The sequence below is a fragment of the Talpa europaea genome (genome assembly GCF_964194135.1).
Source record: "Talpa europaea genome assembly, chromosome: 7".
In the NCBI taxonomy this organism is placed as follows: Eukaryota; Metazoa; Chordata; class Mammalia; order Eulipotyphla; family Talpidae; genus Talpa; species Talpa europaea.
Genome location: NC_140074.1, coordinates 32,224,394 through 32,245,380, shown reverse-complemented (window position 1 = coordinate 32,245,380; position 20,987 = coordinate 32,224,394). Strand labels below are relative to the sequence as shown.

The following is a 20,987-nucleotide window of genomic DNA, read 5'->3' as shown; positions in this document are numbered from 1 at the left end:
AAGAATTTATTAACAGAAGAATTCTGCCTAGGTTTGATTACAAGGTCTCCCATTCTTTCTCCTTGACCTCTCTGGTTTGGTTCCTAGCTCTTGGGTATTCACAGTTACTTCATGGTGTCAGCCTAGAGAAATGGGAAATAATGATGGGGGAAGTATCCCAGAGTGGACAGAATCTGAATTATAGCTAGCCCCTTGTCATTAGCTCATTACCATACATCCACAGAGCACCACCATGCATCTCAGAGTTCTCCTGATAAAACAGGGGTGGGAGATGGGATTAGGAAAGCCAAGTGGAGATGGTCACACAGGACTATAGGTTCCCTCCCAGGAGCCCCAGACAACTTGTGGTTAAAGGACAAGGCGTTCCAGGAGCTGCCTCATTATGAAGTCACAAAGGAAAACCAGAAAGGGGAATTTTTAATGTCAGTCATCTGATATACTTTCACCAGACAACTGGAGCTCTGGTATTTCCTTTCTGACTATGAAAGAGCTGAGATTCTGAGGTCCAAACAATTATAGTTCCAAGATAACCCTTCCTTAGAATTCAAAACCACTAGAAAACCCAAGTAAAAAAAAAAACAAAAGTTGGAAAGTCAGGAACTACCTGATTTATCACTTGTTCTCTCTCTAAGCTGGCACCCATGGCTTTGTATGTGGCTAGTACTCAATAATTTATTCAATTAATGAATGCCTAGTTTTCCAAAGGTCTTTGAAAATCAATTGTATTCCCTGACCAGGAAGAAGGCCTGAGAAAACACACCTGTGGATTCAAATGGATAAGCCAGGGGAGGATGAAGAAAATGTTTTCTTTCCTTCCTTTTCTTGAAATGGAAGCGAAACCATTTTTAAATTCTTCATTGCAAAATCCCAGCAACTAGCCATAAATAATCTTCCAGTTTGTAAGAAAACCAGAAATGGATGAAGACTGGGCCTACCCACCACTTACTTGGGCAGCCAAAATCACCAGGCACCTACAGCATTTTCTTTAACACTCCTGTATAGGCAGTGGTTTTTGTCCTGCTCCTAAACTTTCTCCCATCTCCCTGTAAGAACTCCACCTCCATGGCTCTGAGGACATTCCAGATAAGCACTCATCATGAAAGTGGACCCGAAGAAGACACATCGCCTTTAGCCACAATTTGAAGCCTTTGTCATCAACTGCTAAAGGCACTGCCTCTAGGGATCAATAGTACCCCACCAAGCCCATTAGTACCTGCGGGAGCCCATTGGGTCCCCAGGAACAGTTTGGGACCTGGAGACTAAACTCTCATAGCCAAAGCAAGCAACAAAGCGTAACTGGCAACTCTGCTCCATGTCTTTTGTTGCTTTAGCTGACAATCATATAGTAGGGAAATCTACTAATTCAGTAAATATTTTTGAATGTACATATGACAAGAGCCGTGCTTAGGCACAGTAGGAGTTAAGAATTAAAAGCTCAGTCTCTACCCTTTGGCCAGAATGAGGGGGACTGATCCAAGGAGAGGCTTAGAATGGCAACAGCCCTGCCCCTTCCTCCCTTTGCTCCCTAGGGAGACTGGCTGAATTTTACACAGTAGGTTTGAACAAAAGCCTTTTATCTCCGAATGTTTTCCCTTAAAATGATGCTGTGAGATATCTTGGATTATAAAAGTCAAGTCACAGAAATTTGTTTAATGATTCTATGTTCCCTCAGCTGCTTTCAAGATGGCTTGATGGGATTGTCCCCAGAATAGAAGGACTATGGCTGGACCCACTGCCACCTTGTGGTGAGTGAGAGCCCCTCATCCATACTTACTGTTCTGTGTCTCTCTCCTTTCCCATCAAAGTAAGCTCTGATGGTCGCCAGCCCAGCATATTCCCCCTGGGCTCCGCTGCAAAGATAAGATGAGAAAGATCAGGACTTTGGGGCTCTTTGCTTTCACTTACTCATTCAATAATCTTCAGGTTTAGGCCAAGTGTTCGCCAACGTGTGACTTCACAAAGGAACTATGCGTTCTAATGTGGTCCCGTTCCCGGCAGTCTCGGGTTGGCTTTAGCAGGCTCTGCATGCACGTGGCTGCTGGAGGCTAGCCATACCCATTAGAACAGTCAGTGAAGACTCTTCTTTGAGAGAACACTTAATGACTAACATTCCAGTGAGCAATGCTGAGTGGATCATAGACTATTACTTAGTGTTCTCAGTACTCATGCGCAGGAAGGAAAGGAAAGTGAGTAATAGGTTTTTCAATCCCATTTGAAATGTCCTCCATTTCAAAAAATTATACCATCATTTGACTTTGTGGAAGGCCCCATGGCTTTAGTGTTTATCTCTTCTGGTCACCTGGTAAGATTCTGATCGTACTCTAGAGGTGTAAGGTTCAAGAATAAATTAGATAGATTTTCTTTCCTTTGTAAACTAAAAGCTTAAGGTTGAACATTTGAAATTTTATTTTGAAAGATTGTTAGGACAAAATCATTGGGATTAGATATGTTTGCAACTAGTGTAGAAATATTTATGGTTTGGTGGAGGAGACAACAGAATTGATGATTGAGGGTTCAGCATAAGGACAGAACAAAGAATAGGGAAGGACATGGGGATGTTGGGGTTAGAGTTTAACTGGATAAAGAAAAGGAAAGTGGTGACTTCCACAGCATGAAGCAATAGAAAAGACTAGACAAGGTAAATAACAAGTATAAGCCGCTCCACTGATTATGTGTTCCTATTTCCCAGATCCTATGCATCGAGTGAAAATAGGCAAAAAGTTTAGGTAACTATCATGACCCCCATTTTGCACATAAAAAACTGAGTTCAGAGTTTTTCTGGCCTTTTAGGTGACCAACAACCAACAGTGACATACAGATTCACTGGGTGGAAGTGGGCCTCTGTCAAGGACTCTGGCATTTCCCTTGTAAGCAGAGTTGCTCTTCTGAGCACACTGTGCTTCTCAAGGATTGAGGCTGGAGACTATACTAGTTATTCCTTCACAGAACGCTTGTCTGACTGATAGAACAAGCTGCACATAATATAAGGCCCACAACTGCAAAATCTGGGCACCTACTTCTTTATCATTCACACTGCAGCAGTCTGCTCTCTTTCAGGGAAGGAGCTGAGCACTAGTCTTTCCATGGTGTAAGGGCAGGAAGGGTCAGTGCAGGATCTCTACGATCCAAGCAAACGGGGTAAAGGAGGAGTCCTGGGGCCCTCAGTAGCTTTTCAGGCTTTTATTGGTATTTTACTGGGTACACAGCAGGAAGAGGTTCTGGGGAGCAGGGAGGCTGGCAGGCCTCCCAGCCCCCAGCAAGTCTTCACTCTTTCTAGGCTCTCCTGCCTTCTTTCTTGTTCTCTCTGCTTCTCTGCTCTTCTGCTCTACTCTGCTTCTTCTGGTGTCTCTGTGACGCTACCCTTATAAGCCCAGTCTCTCAGCCCAGGTGAATCCCATCTACATATGCCCATATCCTACTGCAGGGATCCATCATCAGTCCTGATGGTGGGAGGGCAGAAAAGCCTGATACTGTTTCACTTACCCTACACTTGGTTTTTGAGAAACAAGTTCTAGCTCATTTGATGTTCCTTATTTTGAGAACAGAAAACGAATATGCAAACTACTTACACCTGTGTTTACTTAGTATCCCTGTGCCTGTGTTCTCTTTAAAATGGAGATAACAACAGCATTAATGTGGTCCCAGTCAGGCAGCAACCCTGACCAGTTTCAGGCACTTGCTTGGATGGGTTAACACAGCATTTGAATCAGCACTTCGACAGTCTTCAATCTGGTCTAACCCCATATTGCCCTCCCACCAGCCAAATCCCACTTATTTCCATATCCCAAATCCCATATATTCATCAGCTCATCACAACTTAAGTTCCACTTCTTTAAAGTCTTTCTAAAAGTTAAAAATTCATCTGCTGACCATGGCCTTAAAATGCCTACATGATCTGTGGCTTCTGCCCCATATCTAATACCTATGTCTCCTGCCATTATTCTATTTTTAATTCCTGCTAAGTACCGTCTGGCCACCCAGGCCTTCTTTCTTCCCTGAAACATATCAAGGCAATTCCTGACTTAGGGTTTTTGCACTAGATGATCCTTTACTTGGAAAGTTCCTCCTCTTGCTTTTCACACATCCTGGGTCTTATCAATATTTATACTTCTCTGAATGCAGAAATTTTACATTTTATGATCAACATTGTATTCTCTATGCCAAGAACACAGACATGAGGATTTTCAATAAATACCAACTGCTGGCTAGATTGAAAGAGTGAGTGAATAGCTCTAGCCTCCTTCAAACTCACAGTATTTTATTCTACTCATCCTTCTGATAATAGCATCCTATACATGCACTTTACATTAAAAATTATTATAGATCTCATGTTGACTCTGTGCCTGACTTAATCTCAACTAGAGTGTAGGGTGTGAAACCTCTCACAGGACGGAATAATACTCTATAGGGAGTCACTAATAAATATTCAGTAAATTTGTTCAAAATCCATTTCTGCCCCCCAGCCCAGGCAACCAACATAAATGTCATACTGTCCATTTATTGGGAGGGATCGCAACAAATGGATTTTGTATTTCCTTTGTGTTTTCTTTCCAATTCATATTGTTTTGTTGGAGGCAAATTAAGGTGATTGTAGACTAGAAATGAAAGACAAGAGCTAGGAGCCAGTAATCTAAGAGAAAGCTAGGAGCCAGTAATGCTAAAAACTAGATCAGAAATGCTGGATGATGTTTTTTATAATTTGATACTCTTAAAATCAGGTATGTTTCAACTCCAAAAATGTAAAGGATATGTTCTGAGTGCCACACAAAGCTTACTGCTAGGGTATTATTAAAATAAAAGAATTATTAGTGCCACCTGTTGGTAGAAAAATATTGTGAAAAATAACAGAGAAAAATGTATGTGTAGGGGCAGCTAGGATAGTGGTCTGATATCTATTCAAATAAAGTGGTTAGTGGCCTGGAGCCAGAGAGCTAGCCAAAGTGAGGGGATGCCAATGGAAAGGGAGCCTCAGATCCACAGAAGTGCCAAGTTAGCATAAGCTTAAACTGTCTTAGAAAACAAGGCATAACTTTTACTGATGAAAGAAGTTATGTTATATTGTTTAATATAGAATACATGGAAACTTCTCCTAAATCCCAGACTCATTCTACCAAGAATCCATAAGAAATCCAATAGATTAGAAGAAACTGTAACAAATATGTGAAAGTTCCAACGAAAATACACTGGAGTTGACATGAGTAAACAGTTTTTTGATGATTTAATCCTTAACTCTACCAGTACTAGCATATTATCCTGGTATGGAATTTCAGGGAAGCTTTTCATTGTGAATTTAACCCCACAAAATGGGGGAGCAGTTGGAATTTGACCACTGCATGACAGAGGATAAGGTGTTAGTTCAGCTCTTTTGTGAATATTAGAACAGGAATTGAAGGACACAATGAACTACGAACACTTTTATCATTTTATCTTTACCTTTGCTAAGAAACCCAAGTAAAAAGATTGATATTTAACAATAGTGCAATTGGGGGCCTCCCTGGTGGTGCAAGGGGTTAAGCACCACACTATGAAGCAATCTGCAACTTCTGCGCAACCTCAATCCCCGGCCGGCCAGGGAGCCACCCACATGGTGCAGCAGACTTCTCCTGGCTCACCCGCTGCTCCCCTTGGCAGTGTACTTCGGTCAATCTGCCTGCTCTGTTCCCCACTCTGTCTCTGGTGAATCCTCTCACCCCCCACATCTCTGGCCTGTACCCCAGCTCTTGTATGCATAAATAAATACATCTTAAAAAATAAATAAAATAATAAAAAAATAAATAAAAATAGTGGAATTAGTTATACTTGGAATGGTTAAATTTTTAGATCTTTGGAACAAATTTTTATTGGGCCATAACGCAATCCCAAGGTACACTACTAGGATATTTTTCTAGAAATATGATTGTAGATATGGCTATAATGACAAAGGAATATGGCCTGTCCTTATATATATTTTGTGGGATGCATAATCAGTAGTCACCAGTGGAAAGTACAGTACTTCTTAAGTATAATATTTAAGATGGATTAAGATTGTAAATGAATTGCAACATGAAATGAAAGTATTTAAATTAGTTACTGTGTACATATGTGGCTGATTGTAGAAGTTACCCTTGATCAACTAAGAAATAACCTTTTTATTTTGCCTAAAGAACATCGCGACCAACATTATAGCCAACATAACAAATTCCTCTGAAGTTGAGTGCTTTGGAACATTTGGAGATATATTACTATGGCTGCTGGTTTTAAGAGACAGATTTCTACATAGCTTTCATTATGAAAAAGTACAGAACCAATTTGAAAGACTACAGAATATGCCAAAATTAATAATTTAAAGTGGTCACCAAAATTCATGTCAAAACAGTATGTGTTTTCCCATGTTTTTATACAAGTCAAATGGTGTTAAAAATGTATCCTAACAAGGGGCTCCCTGGTGGTGCAAAGGGTTAAGATACAACCTATGAAGCTGTCCGCAGCCACTTCAGTATGAGTTCAATCCCCTGGCCAGCCAGGGACCAACCCACACGGAGCAGCAGACCTCTCCTGACTCTTCCGCTGTTCCCCTCAGCAGTGTACTTCAATCAATCTGCCTGTTCTGTTCCCCACTCTATCTCTGATGAATCCTCTCACCCCCCGCATCTCTGGCCTTTGCCCCAGCTCTTGTATGCATAAATAAATAAATCTTAATTAAAAAAATATTTACTAAAAAAAAAAATTTCTAATATTACAAATAATAGTATTTAAGCCCACTAATGTATTTCTGATATGAATGTTTTAAAATTATCTAATTAAGTTAAGAAGACATTTTTCTTCCTCATGGTCTTTCATTAAATAATGGCTCACCATCCGACACCCTGGGTTCTATTTAATAAAGTCACAACAGCTTATATTCACCTAAAACTAGAAACATCAAAATGGATAAATAAATGTTAGTATACTCCTACAATTTAATAGTAAGCACCCATAAACAACAAACTGCACTCATAGCACTGATGAAGTAAACAAATACATTGAATGCATACCACATAAATTCATTTGTGTAAAATTTACATATAGACAAAACTAATTTGTGGTAACAAATATCAGAACAGTAATTATAGTTAAAGGGAGTAGATGGGAAAGTGGGAAATCTTTTGTGATGCTGGAAATACTATATATCTTGAGCTTACCAGGAACGACACAGGGATCTACAACTGGCTCTCAGCAGCTACTTTTTTTTTTTTTGAAGATTTTATTTATTTATACATGAACTGGGGTACATGTCAGAGGCACTGGAGGGTGAGAAAATTCACTAGAGAATGCGGGGAGCAGAACAGGCAGACGGACTAAAGACACTGCTGAGGGGAGCAGGGGGCAAGGCAGGAGAGGTCTGTCACGCCATGTGGGTTTCTCCCTGGCCGGCCAGGAATTGAACCCGCGCTGTAGAGGCTGCGAACAGCTTCACAGCGCAGCACTCAACCCACTGCACCACCAGGGAGGCCCATAGCTGCTACTTTCTATGCAAAAATGTGTCATGACTTTTCCGACAACACAATATTTAAATGCTCTGATGTCTGGAGGAGATTCTGATGTAACTGGTTTTTGAGGTGGGTAGAATATCAGTAGTCTTTGAAGGCTTCCCAGAGAATTCTAATCACAGCCAGGACTAAGAACTCCTGCAACCCCAGAGAACTCCACAGTATGGTGACCAAACCAGCATATGAACACCACCTAGGAATTTGTTAGAAATGAAATTTCTCAGGCTCCAATCCAGACTTACTGAATCAGAAACTCTGGAAATGACACTCAGCAATTTGCCAGGATCACGGGTGATTCTCCAGCTCCACAAGGTTGGACAGCCATTGATTGTGTCCTGTTTACACCTTCATTTAAGAATCCTCGGGCCTCCCCGGTGGCGCAGCAGTTGAGCGCTGGGTTGCGAAGCTGCCCTCAGCCTCTGCAATGCCGGTTTGATCCCCGGCTGCTCCCCGGCCACCGGAGGAGGGTCCCACACGGCGCGCAGACCTCTCCTGCCGCCCGCTGCTCCCCTCAGCAGTGTACTTCGGTCCTTCTGCCTGTTCTGCTCCCCACTCTGGCTCTGGTGAATTCTCTCACCCTCCCACGCTTCTGACTGTACCCAGTGCTTGTTTAAATAAAAATAAATCTTAAAAAAAAAAAAAAGAATCCTCCCAGGGGCCTCCCCTTGTGGCACAGAGGTTGAGCACGGGTTTGCAAGGCATCTGCAGCGCCAGTTTGATCCCCAGCCAACGGCGAGGGTCCCACAAAAAAAAAATCCTCCCAGGAGGAGATTCTGGGAAAGCAATTGTCAGCTCTATCTACATTCGATATGACAGTTTGCAGTTTTTAAAGACAAAAAAAAAAAAAAACTTCCTCACCCTTATAAGCCAAGTGAGCTAATAATAATTACAGCTTGTCTTTTACTTTAGATATCCGTGGAAGGTGTTAATTACTGTTTCTATCTGCCTTAAACATTCCCTCATAATTTTAACACAAAAATTCCTAGAGTGTATTTGTGAACTGCTGAATCATTTTAAGAGTGTTAGAGTGTTAAAAGGAACAAGCCAAAGAAAGTCATGCTGGACACACTAGGAAATAAAAAGGTAATTAAAGGGTATTTTTTCTAACAAGCAGGAAATGCTCTCTGGGTTTGTAGATGGAGCATTTAAATAGGAAACAAGCTTCTTCAAGTACAAGAAATAGATGAAGTGAGGATTTAGCTACCTGAACCAAAAATTTCTCAGCGTAATTTATGGTTATAAAATCCTTTAACATCCAAATGTATTGACCATTCCTCTATCAAATCAAATAATAAAACATTCCCTTTTGTAGGAGAGAAACCTACATCATAACTAAGAAGGAAGTCACATAACAGTGTTGGAAGCTTCACCTGTTCTGGGTGCTAGCTTTTCCTTTGACCTGATGAGTCCCTTTTATAAAAAATATCTACTGAAGCCCCTGTAGCAGTCTATCTAGGCAGGAACTCATAGATGAAGAGAGAAAGAATAAAAGCTTTCTATTAGCATAACTCAGATATATACTGGACAGGAAGACAGTATATTAGGCCCACAGCAAAGCTAAGGGGCAGACATCAGGGTCACAAGAACTCAGGTTCATGTTTGAAACTCCACTTCTCCTAGTCATTTAGGAACTGGAGAGTTATATTTCAAGTCCACTTAATGTTAAATATCATTAATGAGATTGCAGAACTGATCTACAGAGTTTGACTCTGTTGCACTTTGTGGAACTGAGTTTCCCTCACTTTGTGCTTGAGTACTGTGTTGCTGCTAACGAAGACCGAGGTGTCTGGATTGCCAGGGCAAACTTCAAAGCAGACCTCATCATTTCATCAGCTTATGGAAAAACCCACTGAGACCAGGAGACCCACGGTGGGGATGATTTGTAAGCCTCTTGCCAGGTATTGAACATTTTCATAATACTCATTATTGCCACTATAAAAATAAACTCTCTCTTTTGATTGTATAATAATATATGCCATAGTTTTAAAAAATATTTAATAATTTAAAAATTATTTTATTAATCTAAAAAAGCACAAGTACAAAAAGTAAAAACACCTGAAATTCTACCACTCTGAGATAATTATTTGAATGTCCATCCCTTTGTAGACTTCTTTCCATCTATGCCTCTGGGTAGATTTGTAAAACAGTACATCAGTTCATTAAACATAGAATTACCATATTCCACAATTTTACACCTGGGTATATACCCAGAAGAACTGAAAGCAGGGTCTCAAGCAGGTTTTTTTACACCAATGTTCACAGCAAAATTACTGACAATAGCCAAAAAGTTAAAACAACCCAAGTGTCTATTGATGGATGAATGGAAAAATGAAATGTGATTTATAGATATACTGGAATATCATTCACTTTTTAAAAGGAAGGAAATTCTGACACATGTTACCACAGGGAGAAACCTGAAGGCATATTATTAGGTAAATAAGCTAGACACACAAAGGATAAATGTCATATTGTCACATTTATGTGACATACCTAGTCAAATTGTGACAGAAAGTAGAATACAGGTTGTCAGAAGGTGGGATGAGAGGGAGATGAGAAGTTATTATTGAAAGGGTACATGGCTTCTACTTTTGGAAATAAAGTTCTAGAGATGGAGGGTGGGGATAGTTACAAAACAAACTGGACTTAATGCCACTAAACTATACACTTAAAAATGTTTTAAAATGATATTTTGTATCGCAAATTTTACCAGAATAAAAAAATTATAATTTACAGGATGTTATTATTACTTCCTAAATATTATTCCATATTTTTTTTTAATATTATGCAAAAGAGGAAAAGAATCATCTAGAGTCACAATGGTTTGGTGATGAGACTGCAGAACTCTACAGACATGCTAACTTATTGCAGTTAGTCAGGTATAAACGAAAACACCTGGAAACACTCCATTGGTTGTAATTGTGACTGCATGCTCTATTTTATGAATACAACTTTAGTGACTGACCAAAAAAACCCTTCCTCATCTCAGGGTAGTCAAGAAAATTTGTGGGGTTTGTGAAATCTGCATTAGTCCCTTAGATCTGAGTGGGAACTAACCAGCAGTAAGTTATGATGAATTAATCAAATAGATAACTAGTCCTATAGGCTAATTATAACATCTGCTATATAGGATAATTGTAAAACTTGGAATTTATAATGCACTGTGGAACGATTAGCATAAATAAGTCCTGCTTATAACACGTTAACTATAAAATCATTCACATAAAGAATATGTGGCACAGAGGGCCTCCCTGGTGGTACAGGGGTTAAAGTCTCAGTACTATCAAGCTATTGCCAGCCACTGTGGCATGAGTTCAATCCCAAGCCAGGGTGCTAGCCCATATGGCACAGCAGACCTCCCCTGTCTCGCCCACTGCTCCCCTCAGCAGTATATCTCAGTAGATCTGCCTGTTCTGCTCCCCACTCTGTCTCTGGTGAATCCTCTTACCCTCCAGACCTCTGGCCAATACCCCAGTTCTTGTATGCATAAATAAATAAATATAAAACTTAAAAAAAAAAGAATGTGTAGCACAGCCCTTCCTGTTTTCTCCACATTAAGACATCAAATCATCTTACTCACTAGAAGCATTGTCCCTATATTTTCCCAGTGAAGAATGAGGCATTTCCTGATCTGTCGGAGAAGCCTCTGCTTAGGACTAGAAATAGCCCTCATCAAAGCCTCAACTTTGGGCACAGTTCCTGGTGCTCTCATATTGGCTTTTGGAAATGGGAGCAATTAACTTGGACTCTCTAGTGCTTCCAGGAACTATATTCTGGTATATATTTCATTCCCTCCCACAAGACTGGGGTGGCCTACTGAATCTCACCACCAATCAAAGGAATAAGGAGAGTGGGACAGAGAAAGAACATCAGGTATATTGAGGAAAGCAACAGAGAAACCTGTAACACCACGGTTCTCAACCTTCGAAGCAAGATGAATTACCTGTGGAATTTTAAAGAATGACTCATGCTTGCATCTCTTCCTGACCTCCACTGAGTTTATGTCTCAGTCTGGAATTGTGATGTACATGGTGAGTTTTATAGAGTTTTATAAACTAACCATGAGTCTAATTTCCATCCAGGGTTGCAAACCTGCCTTAACGGAAGACAAGCTTCCTCATAGATGAGTCATGTGGGAACCCTGATTTGGACTTAAATTTACCTGAAGAGCTAATGACTTTAGAGTTAAAATAGTTTTAAAAAGTACTCTCTAATATGATACAGAAAATGTTATAATAATTTATCAGTAAGGGGTGAAGTTTGTTTCTTTTCTTTTTTTTTTTTTTGAAAATTTATTTATTTATGCATACAAGAACTGGGGTATAGGCCAAAGGTGTGGGAGGTGAGAGGATTCACCAGAGACAGAGCGGGGAACAGAACAGGCAGATTGACTGAAATACACGGCTGAGGGGAGCAGTGGGCGAGTCAGGAGAGGTCTGCTGCGCCATATGGGTATCTCCCTGGCCGGGGATCAAACTCATGCTGCAGTAGCTGCGAATAGCTTCATAGGTTGCATCTTAACCCCGTGCACCAACAGGGAGGCCCCGAAGTTTTTTTATTTTCAACACAATGTATTGTTGTTTCGAGTTAAGAAATTCACTAAGGTTCCTTCCTTAAAAAATATCTTAAAAGTTGAATGATGACATTTTAGTGAAGGTATGCTAAAGGATTTGGGGAATGTCAGACGTTCCTTTCCAATTATGAAATGAGGGCTTGAGAAGCTATTATTTAAAGCCCCATATCCTTTTATTTGCCATATGCTCTCTTCCTGAAAGGTTTGTATTTTAGAGGGAAAATTGTTTTTACAAAGTGCATGGTTTTGCTATATAATCTAAGTCACCCAACAGGAGGCAAGGGTTGATAATATCTGCTTAAGATCTGATTACTTTATGTCTTAGTAAGTGGACAAGAAACATCTCAGTTTTAAAATAATTTGATATTTTACATCTTGAAAAAGAAATTCTGCATTTCTAAACTCCTAGGTGAGACCAATGCTGAGGCTGCAAGTGGAGATCCATGTGTTGGGTAGAGGAGGGCAGAGTACCTAGGGCAGACATGTGACTCCTCTTCTGAAGATGCTTAAAGATATTAACAGTCACACTGGTGACATGTTTGTGTTTATAGCTATGTCTGTCTACCTACCTACATACCAACCAGTTACCTACCTAATTATTTATTCCCATGAAGACAGAACACAAATCCAGTGGATTCCAAATTCCGTGATCTATCAAGATCACTTGCTTCTGAATGATTTTTATTCCTAATCCCTAGAAAATTTCATCATTAATATGGAGTGGGCTCCAGGGATTGTATTTTTAATGAGTTCCAAAGGACATATGAGAGAAGATTTAGAAGATTTACTATTCTTCAAATTCTTATAGACAGAGACCAAGGCCAGGAGAGAAAAAAAAACTTTCAAAGGAAGTGACTGAAGAAACCTAGATCCAGTTTCTCCTGACATGATTAGATTGAGACATTGCTGTTTGTAGGAGTTAGTGTGTGCTTGACTATAATCCTTATGAACTACATCATGAAAAGTCATAAGAGTTTACAAGATGGCTCACAGTGGACCACGGCTTTCAATATCCACACTTGTGTGTTGTCCCCTTCCACATTCAATATAGGCTAGCCACATAACCTGCTTTAACAGAATGCTTTGAAAATGATACTGTGTAACTTCATAAAGTGGGTCTTAAAAGATCTGCAGCTCCCACATCCTGCCATCTTAGGCCATCCCATTTTGAATTTAGATATTGTGCCACAAGAAAGCTCAAGCAACCACAAGAAACCTAGAAGAAAAACAACCAAAGTCCTGGTTGATGTCTTCAACTGAACTTCCAGCCAACAACTTCACTGACTTGCCAACCAGGCTAATGAGATCACTTTGGAAGTCTAGTCATTCAGTCCAGTGCAGTACAACTGTCCACTCAGAATGATGTGAAATTTAAGCCCTAAGTTTTGAAGTGAGTGTTATACAATAGTTAAAGGAAACAATAAAAGAAGTCTCCTGACCTGTTAGGCTGGAAAGAAATTTGGTCATAGCCTGTGATTTCACACAAATCCTTCTCAAGTTCTTGGAAAAGCTGTTGGTATCCTTGAGCTTGGTCCAGAGGCACAAAGGGATGGATGTTTGCAAATTCATTCCATGTGATAGGCTGAAAAGCAAGAGGAAAGAAAGCATATGTATAATACATATTGTAATAGTAGTCACAATACTTACTTCAACAATGATAATAGCAAAAACTAACATAAAAAGTGCTTACTATGAGCCAAGTATGGCTCTAAACACTTTAAATACATAACTTTATTTATAGTCCTACCACAGTCTTAAGAGGTAAGTGTTATTAATATCTTCATTTTACACGTGGGTACAAAAACCCAGAAAGGAAACTTACAAAGAATTATCTTTTTCTATAATTTCAGAAACAAAAAGGCTGATAAATGAAAGGCTGATAAATGAAATCCTAGGAGTTGCTTCAAATATGGTTTATGCAAACACTTACATAGCTTATATATTATTTTATCCCTTTGTTAAGCAGAACAAGACACCAACATAAAAGTAAATGTAAAAAGCATCCCTAACACAAAATTATTTCCTTTGTCTGAAGTGATTTGTTGCAGCAAAATAATACTACAGGGGGAAATAAAAGGAGTAAGATGACTTTGCTAAAATGGATCCCAGCCTAGTAGAGATACTTAAAAAACCACAACAGTAGGTTATGCAAATTTTCTACTGATATAAGAATTAAGTTAAAGCCTCAAATCTCTATTTTCCTATCTTTGTGAAAAGATTTCTAGAAAGAAAATTTAAGGTTCTTAATTCTACCAGAGCTTAACAATGACAAATTGTTGGTTGTTGTTTTCTAACATGGCAGATTTAATAAAGGGACATGGAGGTGGGTGGACAGGAAGGTATAAATATAACATTTAATAAAAAATAATATTTACTCAAATTTAAATAAAATTATGAAAAATAAGGGTTTCTACATATATTATTGACTAGCAAAGTTAAGCATTATTAATGTAGTTTTAAATCAAAGTCTTAGTAGCTTTCTCCAGTTAACTTCTTATATACAAGTGAGAATATTGCTGCTACTAACCTCCTTTTTAATAGACATAAGCTACTTACTGCGAGTTCAGATGAACTGTTGAGCTTCATGGTGCAGGAGCCCTTTAAGAAGAAATTCCAAATGTATCGCATTAGTGATTTCCTATCATCTATCTATCAGCCCTCTAATCTCCCTTCATGGCCACCCCTTCATCCCTCTTGCAGAATATTAGATGTGACCCATTGAGGTGAGATCAGGGGGGATCACAACTGGGAATGAAGGCAACAGTTACCAGTGGAATCATACTGTGAACAAGGGAAATGTCTTTGTTTTCCAATTTCTTCATATAACGAACAATATTTGTTTCTGAGTGATAGCTGTGAACACAATAGACATGGTTAGGTCCAACAAAATGAGTTCATACACATCCGAAAGACCAGACACACTGAGCTCTACCTTCAACATACAGATCAAATTGGACGATTGGGAACAAGTTAACAAATCCTTAGCCAGAAGGGCACAACCCCTCTTGAAGCTCAGAGGGAATATTAGGACAAGAAGCTGTCTGGAGGCATGAGAGGAAGGTTGGGGAGAAGAGGATGTTGAGTTCCTAGGTATGAACTTGAGCTGGACAACATTTGCTTCCAAATTCTGCCTAGAGAGCAAGGCTGCCAGGAAATGTGTTTTGCCCAAGTCAAGAGTGGATTTTCTCTTCTATGCTCCCAAGCCATGGAACAAAATGCAGAAGTTACACAAGCCATACAAACCTGTTGAACACCTGATGTGTGAGGAATGGACTGGTTCTCTTGAAGGCAGTACCTGGAATACCTCTGAGTTCCTCACCCATGCTTTCAGCAACCAGCTCCTGCATGGAGAGATCACAGAAAATAAAGAGCAAGAAATATGCCTGGAACCACGCTTCTAGCTTCCAGGCTAAGGCCAGTGTGTATTCTGATAGAGAACCAGAAATTCCCAATCTATCCCTTTCCCCCAGTTTTCCAGGGTGTCTGGCATGGTGTGTTGATGGGTATCAGGAATTGTGAATTGTAGCAATTCTCAGAATACCTTTCTTAAAATTTCTGTTCAGGGGCCTCCCTGGTGGTGCAAGAGGTTAAGTGTAAGCACTATGAAGCCATCCACAGCCGCTGTAGCACGAGTTCAATCCTCGGCCATGGAGGTGACCCACAACGCAGCAGATCTCTCCTATCTCACCCATTGCTCCCCTTAGCAGTGTATTTTGGTCAATCCACCTATTCTGCTCCCCACTCTGTCTCTGATGAATCCTCTTACTCCCCACCCCCACACCATAAAAGAGCCCCAGCTCTTGTATGCATAAATAAATCTTTAAAAAAAGGTTCTGTTCATCTTTGCAAAAATAAGGAAAAATGTGATTTTTACTGAAAAAAGTTGACATTTCCTCCCTGTTTTCTGAGTAATGAAGAATTTCCATACAAAAATTAATTTGAAATGATTTAAGAATCTAAACTTAAAAGCTAAAGCTGTAACATTCTTAGGGAAAAAATAGGGGCAAGTCTGCATGTCCTTGGATTTGGCAACGGTTTCTTAAATATGACACCATAGGGGAAAAAAAAGAAAAAAGAAAAAAATTGGATTTCATTAAATTAAAACTATTGTGCATCAAAGTGCATTATCAAGAGCAGCGACAACTCACAGAAAAAGAGCAAATACTTGAAAGTCATATATTTAATAAGGGTTTCACATTAGGGCTATATAAATGAATACATGACTTGCTCCTCATTTTGCCCCAGGGTGGTAACAATTTAGAATCCTGGGTGGGTGCTCTGTAAATATTTTTTGAACATATGGAACTTCCGGATAAAATTTAGAGCAGATTTCCAGAAGGAAGATGCTTTCAGTAGTTTGTTAATTAAAGTTTAAAAGAGAACAGTGTTATATTCTTTGATGATTTACATTTGTTGTCAAAGAGGACACAGACAACCTGGATAGTATTGTTCAGTACTCTGGAACCTATTTCTGCTTCTACTGTAAATGCTACCTTTCATTAATTCATTCAACAAATGTGTTTGGAGTGCTTACTATGCAGCAGGCTACATAGGACATTGTGGTTAACACCTTGCTACTGATGCAGGTAGCTACTGACTCTTCTTTTTCACTTTCATTCCATGGAATGAAACTGGTGACACTGAACTGCTTCTAGTTCCCATGTACTCTCTCTCTCCTAGCCTCCTTTGTGGTTGCTTTTCCAATGTCTGGAAGGCCTTCTAGTCCCATTCTTTTTCTCAAATGTACCACTTAGTAAGGATTAACCCTACTCATCTTTCAGATCTCAGCTTAGGACAATTTCTTGCAAGTTTTGGTGAGGAACTTTTCCTCTGTACTCAGAGAACTTCTTCCAACATTATCTATCACATCATCCAACTTGACTGTAATCTTATACTTGTTTGTGTGGATTCCCATTAGACTATAAGTTCCATGAGGGTGTCAAGGTCACTGCTATCCTTGCACAGTACCTGACAATTAAGTATTCAATAAGCATTTGCTACATGAGTATCATACTTTCCCCAGAATCAACATAACCAAGATGTCAGTGTCATGAATCTTTTTACTGGGGACAGTTTCCATTAAATACCACTGACTATCCTTCCAACTAGCCTGGCTGTACAAAGCAACAGCCTTCACCTATCACCAGTGACAGGGACAGGGATAATCACTAACATAATTTTGACAATAGTCTGACCATTGTCACTCCTGGGTTCCTTCTCCCACACACTCAGATTCACAACAGGCAAAGCAATCTTTGCATCATCTCAAATAGTCAGTAGGAATGTTTCAATTTTACTTACTGCAGATGACTCACAACCAAAGATCCACAACAAGTCATCCAGGTCTTTTTCACTAACTGTTTCATCAAGAGAAATACCAAGCTACAGAAATACAAAAACAAAAGGGGAGTAAACATCAGCTGTAAATTCCAAACCAGCAGAGAAACACCAAGGGAGATGAATGCAAAGAATGTACGGGACAAAATCCAGTCATTCCAAAATAACAGGAGTAACAGGAGCCATTACAACCAAGCTGGCCCGGAGAGGAAGGCAAGTCTCAGGCTTCACAAGGGTTAGAGCTTTGCAGGCCATTCCTGGACTGAAACAGTTGACTGCAGGGTACTCACTGATATTGGTAGCACATGTGCATACCTTTTTCTTCCCCTAACTTACTTTACTAAATTACTTATCACAGCTTTCACTGAACAGAGAATATTGTGAGCAAAATATGTGTAACAGGCCCACATATGAAAGTGCAGCACTAAGGGAAAACTGAGAATGCACTATTCTTTGTTTGAAGGGACTACAACATTTCAATAGGAAAATAAAATTGTTTTTAAAAAATGACTGTACCCAAAGTTCCAACATTGTGGAAGGCTTTTAATGAGAAAAATCATGAACTTTTAGAGAATTGGAAAAGAAATTTGGAAGACTGACTTACCATACCATCCTCAAAGAGCCGAAAATTGATTTGCCGCTGAGCAGCCCTTCCCAAGACTTCCTTCACTGAACAGCCACACTGAATCTTCAAAGTGTCAAAGAACAAGTCATGCTGGAGTTGGTGTCCTGCTCTCTTGAGACCTAGACAAGACAGGTGAAAGTAACCAGCAGCCAGCACAGGAGCTGATCCTTTGCCATTGACATTTCACAGAGAAATAAAGAGGAGAATCCTACTAGAGTCTGTTCCTGGTCCTACTCAGTGGATTCATGGTTAATTTTAAAAAATTAAATAATTTTTTAAATTAAATTACCATGCTACAGTAGATTGTGAAATACACGTGAGAAAGGAAGAGAAAACCACCATCCATAAGTAACTATTGGTTACATTTTGTCATGCATTCCTCTAGAAGTGGTGTGTGTGTGACATCATACATATGTTTACCTTTTAAAATTTTAATGTATCATAAACATCTTTGATTTTTTTAGGTCAATAACTGTATCATTAATTTTAATGGCTTTGTAATGCTGAAACATGGCTGCACCATTCTTTAGATTGTTAGTAGACATTTACATTGTTCCTAAGATTGTGTTATTATAAACATTGTTTTGGTGAACATCCTTTACACATTTATATTCTAATCTGATTGTTCTTTTAGATATATTCCTCGAGTAGAATTTCTGGATCAAATTGTAGGGACAGTTAAAAAGTTTTTCACACATATTATTCAAGTACCTTCATAAAATCATACCAAAATCAGAATTCTTTTTTTAATCATTGCCAATGTAATGAGAGAAATTCTATTTTGGTCTGTCAATTTATATTTCTTTGATTAAAAGTAAAGTTGAAACCATCAACTCAAAAATTCTATGAACTGCAATGTTTATTATAGTTTTGTTCATGGTAACTAGCACATGGAAGCAACCTAAATGCCCACTGATGGGGAATTGGATTAAGAAGACATGGAATATCCACACAATGGAAAACTATTCAGCTATCCAGAAAAACATAATATTGTCATTTATAGCAAAATGGAAAGCACTCAAGGGAACTATGTGCAATAAAGCAAATCAGAAAAACAGACAAATAAATATTGGACATTTACATATTCATGAGTTAAACAGTAATGCAGAAGAATCAACAAAGAATAATGCTTATATAAGCTAGCAGACACTAATATATGAAGTAAGATTTCTGAGGTTGAGGAGGAAGAGCAAAGGAGAAAGGGCTGAAAAAGTATAAAGGATGGTAGAAAGAGGGACTACATCTGCTATAGAAAATATAAATCGTTTAAATAATTTGTAGTTGGACTTAAAAAAAACAGTTACATTGAAATTTCATGTTCATTGGTTCTTTTATTTATATACTTATCACTTAAAAAATTAAATTTTATGTATTTTGCCCATTTCTCCCTCCGGATGTTCTTTCCTTCATGTGTATGGGGTAGGGGTAGTAATTAAAAGCCCCGTATACTGAAAACATTATAACACTCAGTCTACATTAATGTTGAAAATATTTTTCCCAGTTCCTCATTTGACTTTTAGAGTTTTCAATTTTACTTACTGTTATTATGTTCCTAATTTTTTTATTTTTTTAAAGATTTATTTTTATTTATTTATTCATACAATAACTGGGCTGTAGGCCAGAGGTGAAGGGGGTGAGAGGATTCACCAGAGACAGAGTGGATCTACTGAAATACACTGCTGAGGGGAACAGTGGGCAAGACAAGAGAGATCTGCTGTGTCATGTGGGCTGGCAATAGTTTGATAGCATTGAGACATTTAACCCCTGTGCCACCAGGGAGGCCAGCCCCCAATTTTTAAAACAGATAACTGACTCACCTTCAGACAAAATCAAAGTGGCATTATGTACCCTCATGGCAATATGCTCCAGCCCACAGGAACCATGGTAGATTGCAAACATGGCAGACATATTGGCCAACAGGGCCTAAAGGACAAAGAATGATGTTCAACTATGTGTTAAGACAATTATTGAAAAGGATTATTACTTGACATGAGATACCAAAATAAAAAACAGGGACAAAGCAAAATGATTGGATTTACTATTTTCTCTAATTGCTGAGGACAATTTATAGCCTGCTTGACTATCTGAGTGGAATACAGCATTCAGGGGATATAATTCTAAGGGCTTAAATAAAGCACTAGAGGCTGAATTCCAACCAAGAGATAAGTGGAGAATCTGTGAAAGGACTACCAAAGATGAAAATGCACAGGGATATAAAACCAAAATGAGTTCGCAAATGTATTAGGAAAGGAAAACCAGAACCTACTGACATTCCCTACTAATAACAAGGTCACTTTCTCTCATAAAGATATTTCTCTTCACTATTAAATTGAGGTCTCAGAAAAATATTTATAGGGAAGTGTGTGTTCTAGTGCAATAGAAAATAGAAAGGAATGGCCTTGAAATTCTTAAAAAAGGGAAACAGACAGCACTAGGGATGCTTCAGTGAGAGAATCCTGCATGAGGAACAAAGAAGGACCCCAAGATGATTACACATAAGAAAGGGCAAAAAGGATGACTAGAATGGATTTTATGCCCAGGAATGTTCCTCCAAGATTCTCAGGGAAGGACAGGTCTAGGAAAACACTGTTCCCTCTGACCTGAGTCCTTGGCCACTTTGAAGGTCCCAGAATGCTCTCCATCTTTTGTCCAATTTCACGGATATTTTAAAAAAAACATATATTTTAAATGAATGAATTTGATGGTTAGTTGGCCTCAATAAAAGAGCTCATAAGGTATAAATTACACTTCAATACACCTGACTTTAGAAAAAGATGAAAAAACTGCTTGTTGTAGCAGAAGGTGAGAAATAAAATATAAAGAACAGGACATGATGCAAATTCAGATATCTGCAGCGTTACCACAGTAGAAAGATTTTTTTTTTAAATTCAGTGACATTTTCAGAAATTAAAAAAAAAATACCATCCCCCATGACCTGAGGCCTTGA

The 20,987-nt window shown here is 38.9% G+C and overlaps 1 protein-coding gene across 1 annotated transcript in view; it reads right to left on the bottom strand.

Annotated features, from left to right (window-relative positions):
- GLDC (glycine decarboxylase) overlaps positions 1–20,987 on the bottom strand; it is a gene marked incomplete at both ends in the record, with an annotated part of 77,936 nt that overhangs the window by 22,459 nt on the left and 34,490 nt on the right. Inside the window, 8 exons of the mRNA XM_084237774.1 lie at positions 1,775–1,850; positions 13,518–13,660; positions 14,635–14,676; positions 14,847–14,931; positions 15,322–15,419; positions 17,380–17,460; positions 18,020–18,159; positions 19,858–19,963. Coding sequence (XP_084093900.1) covers positions 1,775–1,850; positions 13,518–13,660; positions 14,635–14,676; positions 14,847–14,931; positions 15,322–15,419; positions 17,380–17,460; positions 18,020–18,159; positions 19,858–19,963 — 771 coding nt within the window. The remainder of the gene's footprint in view (positions 1–1,774; positions 1,851–13,517; positions 13,661–14,634; positions 14,677–14,846; positions 14,932–15,321; positions 15,420–17,379; positions 17,461–18,019; positions 18,160–19,857; positions 19,964–20,987) is intronic.